The following is a 7,863-nucleotide window of genomic DNA, read 5'->3' as shown; positions in this document are numbered from 1 at the left end:
GGGTGCCTGTAGTCCCAGCTACTTGGGAGGCTGAGGCAAGAGAATCACTTAAGCCCAAGAGTTGGAGGTTGCTGTGAGCTGTGACACCACAGCACTCTGCCAAAGGCGACAAAGTGAGACTCTCAAAAAAAAAGTAAATAAATAAAAATTCAAAATAAAAAAGAAATGTACATTGAAAATAATCAAAGACCAAGTTGGTTCATTAGAGTAAAATGATCGTCACTTATGATGCCATAAAGATATGAGGCAAAGGATACCCTCATTTGCTGTGGTTAAGAATATAAATTGGGACATGTTTTTGAGAGGGCAATTTAGCTATCTGTATCAAAAGATTTTAAAACATTGATCCTCTTTGACCCAGAAATTCCACCTCTGGGAATTTAGCCTAAGTAAATAATGAGACGAGTGCCCAAAGATTCAAGTATAAAGGTGTACCTTGAGGCAATAAAAAAATACAAACAAGCTAAAATTCTAGGTTTTAAGTGAGAGGGCTCAGCATGGTGGTTCACACCAATCATACATGCATTCTGGGAGGCTGAGGCAGGTAGATTGCTTGAGCTCAGGAGTTTAAGATCAGCCTGGGCATGCACCAAGACCCCATCTGTAAAAACAGCCAGGCACTATAGCAGGCACCTGTAGTCCCAGCTACTAGGAAGGCTGAAGCAAGAGAATCGCTTCAGCCCAAGAGTTTGAGGTTGCTATGAGCTGTGATGCCATGGCACTCTACTGAGGGTGACAAAGTGAGACTCTGTCTCAAGAAAAAAAAAGTGAAAGGTTTTTTAATAAGAGAATCTGAAAAAGAATACCTGCTATAACCTAACAAAGCATATTATGACTGATTTTCTTTCTAATTTCCTTCTGACTTCTATAATAAACCTTAAGTATTTATATAAAAATAAAGCTATAAATATAACATTAAGAAATTTAGTTTTTTAACCCCATGAAGGTAACTAGGTACTCCACAATGATCTGAACAGTTAAAACAAGCAACTCAAAGGGACTTTTTTAATGATGGCAAACCACTTCCAGTCCTCTTTACCCCTTTCTGCTGTTTTCAGATGAATTTGCAACAGATCTAAGAAAAGCTACTGCAAGCAGCCGCTGGAGCTTCCCAAGTGAAGGGAGAAAGGCACAGATCCTGACAACCATCTGGGTCAGAGCCATCAGAACATCCCCAGAACCTGATTTACTGAGCGCTCACTAGATGCCAAGACACACCTCATTCTGTTCTCTGCCATGGCTCTGAGGGAGAGGGACTAGTAATCTCCTTGTTTCTTAGAGGAGAAATCACTACAGCACTGAGCTGATGCAGTGAAATTTCAACAAGATAAAGTATGTGGGCTCGGCGCCTGTAGCTCAGCAGCTAGGGTGCCAGCCACGTACACTGGAGCTGGCAGGTTTGAATCCAGCCCAGGCCTGCCAAACAACAATGACAACTACAATCAAAAAATATCTGGGTGTTGTGGCGGGCGCTTGTGGTCCCAGCTACTTGGGAAGCTGAGGCAAGAGAATCACTTAAAGCCCAAGAGATTGAGATTGCTGTGAGCTGTGACACCATAGCACTCTACCCAGTGTGACAGCTTGAGACGCTCAAAAAAAAAAAAAAAACAAAAAACAAGATAAGGTATGTGTAGACTCCTTGAGGAGAAGAGGAATGCTGCCCTGCTTTTTGCTGTGGGGGGCTTTCCCCTCTGTATTTAATGCTTCCTCCCTGAGGTGGGCCATACCTGTATTGCCTTCTCCTTCAGGGCCATGCGCTGGTGCTGGCTGAAACCCTTGACAGCCCCCAGCAGCTCCACGTTCCTGATGAAAGTGTCTTCCTCCATGCAGAGCAGGTCCTCGGGGGCCCAACAGACGTTGGCTTCAGCCAACTTGAAGATGTCATCCGTAGAAGGAGCCGAGACTCCATGGCAACCTAAAGAAAGGGGAGGTGCAGGGAGGAGACAAAAGAAAGAATTTCAGGAAATGTTAGTCGGTTTCTTTATTGAAATGAATAATATTCTTTGCCAGTCCAGTTTATTCACAAGAGGCAGTGTAGCGTAGAAGTTGAAAGCAGAGACCAGGGACCAGTATAAATCCAACGTCTGCCATTCCTTGCTAATTACCTGGTAACAAAATGATGGAAATATCAGCTTTTTGCACATCCACATCCACAACGTAGGAGCCTTGCAAAGTTACAAATGGACTACAAACGCCTTGAGGGCAGTATGACCTGGTAGTAAACAACCCTGACTTGAGATTCAAATTCAAAACTACAGAGGGTGCCAAAAAAAATGTATACATATTTCAAGAAAGGAAAAAATGTATTCAAATTGTAATACTCAAGTCCCGTTAGACTTCTGCAGTTACAAGAGATACAAGATAACAAATGCCATTGGCATATACTGAGTGTTACAATTTCAATACAGTTTTTCCTTTCTTAAAATATGTATACATTTTTGGCATCCTATGTATTTGGCCCCTCTGTACTCAGTTTCTTTGTCTATAAAATGAAGATAAAATCGCCCCCAGGATGTTTGTGAAGGCTAAATGTGTTATATATAAAACACATAGAACAGTGCCAAGCATACAGTAAGTACTCAATACATGTTAGCTATTGTCACTATTTCTGTTACCTGCCTAGCCCCCTACGCATCTGAGTTTGTGATCCAGCATGGGGATTCAGAATTATGAAGGAGGAACCCTCCCATCAAAATAAGATCACGCCTGTAACCCTAGCACTTTGGGAGGCCCAGGTAGTAGAATTGCTTGAGGTCAGGAGTTCAAGACCAGTCTGAGCAAGTATAAAACCCCCATCTCTACAAAAATAAAATAAAATAGAAAAATTAGCAGATATAGTGGTACACACCTATAGTCCCAGCTACTTGGGAGGTTGAAGGAGAAGGGTTGTTTGATCCTAGGAGTTGAGCTTGCAGTGAGCTATGATCATGACACTGCTCTCTAACCCAGGCGACAGAGTGAGAACTTGCCTGAAAAAAATAAACTAAGGTGAAAATAACTTGCGGTCCATAAAAATCACAGCAGAATAGTGGGGGCTGTGGCCTTCCCACTACAGGAGAGAAATAAACCTATTGCATTTTTCTTGGCAATAGGAGAAACCTATCCATTTTGGTCTTTGAGTAAATTGAACCTTATCTGGTCAAACCAGTTACCCACCAACATGACATTTGGTGGTCCCCAATGTACCCAACATGGGAGAAAACCCAAAGGTTCATTAAGGACAATCCTGGATTTCTTATCTTAGCAGTTGACACCATTAACTTTGACACACTCACTGGCACCGCCCAGGACCAGCTCATTTCCTAAGCCCTGGGGCCAATCCCTTCTCACTGCATCTTCAATGGAAATTCACTAAACACCAATCAAGAAAGAAAATTGGATCAGATCAAGGGTACTAACTGTGGTTCCCAAACATCTTAACCACAACCCACTTGGAGGGGACTAAAGATTCATCCCTCCTAGACCCACCCTACCCATCCCACTTTGCAGCAAAAACAGGCTCAGTGAGGAACAAAATGTTCAAATAGCATAGCAGTGACTTAATCTCATCACTGCTGAATGTTCAGGGCTTACCCTGGAACCTGGCACATAGTAAGTGTTCAGCAAATATCTGTAAGATGAATAAATATACACACACAAGTTAACCAAAGCAAAACCAAGTAGTAATTCTGTGTAACTCATTAATCATTAAAAGCACAGTGACAACAAATATCCAAAACCAGCCAAAGAAAACTCCAACACTGCACTGGGCAACACAGCTCCTGATCGTGGCAAGTCTTCCATTGCATATCACATGCACAAGCAGAAGGTCACAACATGACAACTGGACCGCTAGACCTAGGGCTGTGGGAGCAAGTAGTGAATACCAGAAGCTTCGGGTACAAATCCACTCACTAATTCTGTGACTTTGGCCAAGTCCCTTAATCTCTCTAATCCAGTTTCCTTCATTTAAGAAAAATGGGAAGAATCACAGTGCCCACCTCAGAGGACAGAGGTGAGGATGGGATAGTACATGAAAAGATAATCGCCCAAGGTAGACACAAATCTGATCGTGACGCTTCTTTGTTCAATGCCTCATGATGTCTCTGCCCAGAGCAAACCCCAAAGTCCCTAAGGTTTCCTTTCTCAGGCCCCACACGACTGGCCTTGTCTCTCTCCAGCCACCCAGCCTCTTCTTACCACTCCTCTCTCAGCCTGGAAGACTCTAATTCCAAGGATACACATGGCCCACTCCATACTCCCTTGGGTCTTCATTCAATGTCACTTTCTCAATGACGCCTTTCTTAATGGTTCTCTTTTCACGTGATGATCCCCCTCCCAATACTCCCAACACTCCTGACCTCCATCCTTAACTTTATTTTCCTTCTTGGCACTTATCATACAACATACTATTAGCATATATTGTACTTGTGTGTGGGATTTATTGTCTGGATACTCCCCACTTGAAAGTAAGCTGTGTGAGGGCAGGGTTTTCTGTTTTGTTTACATAGTCAGTGCTCAATAAATATTCATTGGATGAATGAAAAAGCAAGCTCTGTCAACTATTGCTATATTGATTAATTTGGTCTTCTCATGCCTGCCACAAGTGGACACTTAGTGCTTACACAGTAATGACAATAAAAAATACCTGCCACTTACTGAGACTTTCTCACATGCAGGGCACTGTTGTCAACACATTTACAGGTTTAAACTTGTTAATCCTCATAATAATCCACAGAGGGTTATTGCCATTTTACAGAGGTTGAAAACTGAGGCAAAGAGAGGTTAAAGAGCTTATTCAAAGTCATACAGCCACCAAGTGGCAGGCTTAGGAGTCAAATCTCTGCATTGTGTAGCCACTAATCCATGCTGGTCCTTTAAGCCAATCCTATTGAAATGTTTGTTACAAATATTCACTCATTATACCTAGTAGGCTGGGGAAGGCATGTGGGACATGATTCTAAATCACTTTACAAAGATGTAATTCTTTTGCCTGTGGATTTTTGCCATTCTATTGCTTTGCAAACATTTCATCCAGTCCACTGGACAAGGAGGTCTCTTAATCTCAGAGACTCAGCCTAAAACACGATCACCCTGGCACTCAAGTTTCTGGCTCAGATACCCCAGAAACACTCACCGGGAATGGAATCAGAGCTGGGGCTCTCATGGCTGCTGTTCCGAACAGATTCAAAGACAGCCCAGAGGAATTCTTTAGGGGGCAGGGTCCCAGCCAACTTGGAAGCTGTTTGTTGAAGGATATCAGGAAACTGTGTGGGTTAGAAAAGATGAAAGAAGAGAAACAGAATGGGAAGAGATATTTGCATGTTATGAATCTGTCAAGGAGTTGATAACTAGAACCTATGGAAAACTCAGATTAATCAACAACAACAATAAAAAGAGCAAACAATCCCATCTATCGGTACGCAAGAGACATGAATAGGACCTTCTCTGAAGAACAAACATACATGAAAAAGTGCTCATCGTCCCTAATCATCAGAGAAATGCAAATCAAAACCACCCTGAGATACTACCTAAACCCAGTGAGAACAGCCCACATCACAGAATCCCAAAGCTGCAGATGCTGGCACAGAGGTAGAAAGAAATCAACACTTTTACACTGTTGGTGGGACCATGAACTAATACAGCCTCTTTGAAGAGAAGTATGGAGAATCCTCAAAGAACTCAAAATAGGCCTTCCATTTGATCCCTCAATCTCATTACTAGGCATCTACCCAGAAGAAAAAAGAAATCATTTTATCATAAGGACATTTGCACTAGATTGTTTATTGCAGCTCAATTTACAATCGCCAAGATGTGGAAGCAACCTGAATGCCCATCAACCCAGGAATGAATTAATAAAGTGTGGTATATGTGTGCCATGGAACATTATTCAGCCATAAAAATAAATGGAGACTTTACGTCTTTTGTATTAACCTGGATGGAGTTGAAACACATTCTTCTTAGTAAAGTATCACAAAAATGGAAACTCGAGGATCCAATGTACTCAACACTAATATGAAGCCAGTAGACAATCTAATACATGTCCACACAAGAGAAAAACTCAATTCAATTCAAGATGAAGGGAAGGGGTAGAGGGAAGGAGGGAAGGGGATAGGGGTACTCCCACTTAATGGGCACAATGTAAGGGTATATGACACAGCTCCTAGGGGTGGAACACAGCTACAACAGGGACTCTCCCTAACAAATGCAAACATTGTAACCTAATTGTTTGTACCCTCACATTAGTCTGGAAAAAAAGATAGAATAGAAACAAATAATAATCAAAGCATGTTAAACACAGATCTAGATCAGAGTTTAAACTATAACACTACTTACTGCCTCAGTTTTTTTTTTCTTTTTTGGCCAGGGCTGGGTTTGAACCCACCACCTCTGGCATATGGTGCTGGCACCCTACTCCTTGAGCCACCAGTGCTGCCCTGCCTCAATTTTTTTAAAGCAGCTTCTCATATAAATTTAATCCTTAGTCCAACAAACATGATCTCTATAAAACATTCTGTAAAAGGATTTCAACCTCAATAATAATGCAATAAATGCTAAATAACATGACTATGTATCACTTTTCACCCATCATATTGTCAAAGGTAAATTAAAGTGGTAATATTTCCTGCTGGTCAAGATGTTAGTTAGAGAAGTGCACCCATTTGTCTGTGGGACTGTTAAAAAGGGCATCATTAACCAGGGCAATCTGATAATATTCACAAAAAACGTTAAGTGCACCTACCCCTGTTTTGGTTTGGTGCCATTTTAAAAATATTTAGATTTACATTTATCACAAAAAGAAGGTAAAGAAGGGTTACCTCTGGATTCTGGGTAGAGGCCAGCAACCGAGGGGACTTTGGGTTCCCCCTTGAGAAGGTGCCATTTCTCATCTAGAACTTACACACTTGGTCAAGACTTGGGACATTATTAGGAGACCTGCCCATGAGCCCAGGGAACTCATCAAACTCTGAATATAGCTATGAGCACTCGGCCAAAGACTAAGCACCTCCATTTATGTAGTTCTTTGTTCTGTTCTCTTTTCATCTTCAGAATGAGGGTCAAGCCCGACGTTACTGACCCACTTCCTTGTACACTACTTCCTGCCCCTTTGAGGCTTCATCCTGGGACTTGCTTTGGCCATTAGAGTGTGGCAAAAGTGACAGTCTGACATTTTCCTGCCTTGCCCATAAGGAAAATTGTACTTATCCACTTCCTTTTTCTGGAATTCCAGGCCTTCACAGTGAGAAGAAACGCCAGGTAACCTAGCACCAGAGATGGCCTTAGGGAGCAGGGCTACCTCAGTGACCCACAAATCAGTTAGCAAGAAATAGATGCTTACTGTTACATGCCAGCGAGATTGGGTGGTTATGTTATGCAGCAAAAAAATGACAAATTTGTGCTTGGTTTGCATGTTTCAGCTTAGAGGACCATCTAAATCTTAGAGAGTTACTTCAAACAGAGTTCTGTGCCCAACGGTGATGTACAATAAAGACTAGCTTTTGGATTAAGCATGTTTGTGCTTGTACATAGGGCACCAGTGCGTGTAAGAGTGACCACATGTGTGAGATGTACACAAATAGCAGAGTGGTAGCAAAGTGTCTCAAGAATGGAAGAAAAAGTATCCAATGTACTCTGTCCTATTATGAAACTAATTTATAGCTTTCATGTGAAAGCTATAACCTAATTATAGCTTAAGAATATAGGGAGGGGGAAGGGGGAGGGAAGGGGAAGGGGGTAGATGGGTGGAGGGAGGGTGATTGGTGGGATCACCTCTATGGTTTATCTTACAAGGGTGCAAGTGAATCTTTTTTTTTATTAAATGATAACTGTGTACATTAATGAATCTTTCTAAAAGTAGAATATAAATGTCTTAATACTTTAACT

At 41.8% G+C, this 7,863-nt stretch overlaps 1 protein-coding gene across 3 annotated transcripts in view; it reads right to left on the bottom strand.

Annotated features, from left to right (window-relative positions):
• The window catches only part of OTOA (otoancorin), a 63,180-nt gene that overhangs the window by 14,759 nt on the left and 40,558 nt on the right, over positions 1–7,863 (bottom strand). For all 3 annotated transcript variants that reach the window (XM_012808854.2, XM_003795721.1, XM_023516727.1), the window contains 2 exons: positions 5,117–5,246; positions 1,728–1,915 (listed from right to left, as the gene is read on the bottom strand). In XM_012808854.2, coding sequence (XP_012664308.1) covers positions 1,728–1,915; positions 5,117–5,246 — 318 coding nt within the window. The remainder of the gene's footprint in view (positions 1–1,727; positions 1,916–5,116; positions 5,247–7,863) is intronic.

This window comes from Otolemur garnettii, unplaced genomic scaffold (genome assembly GCF_000181295.1).
Source record: "Otolemur garnettii isolate 467f Iridium unplaced genomic scaffold, OtoGar3 scaffold00096, whole genome shotgun sequence".
Lineage (NCBI taxonomy): Eukaryota > Metazoa > Chordata > Mammalia > Primates > Galagidae > Otolemur > Otolemur garnettii.
The sequence above is the reverse complement of the archived record's forward strand: the minus strand, read 5'-3'. Positions and strand labels throughout refer to the sequence as shown.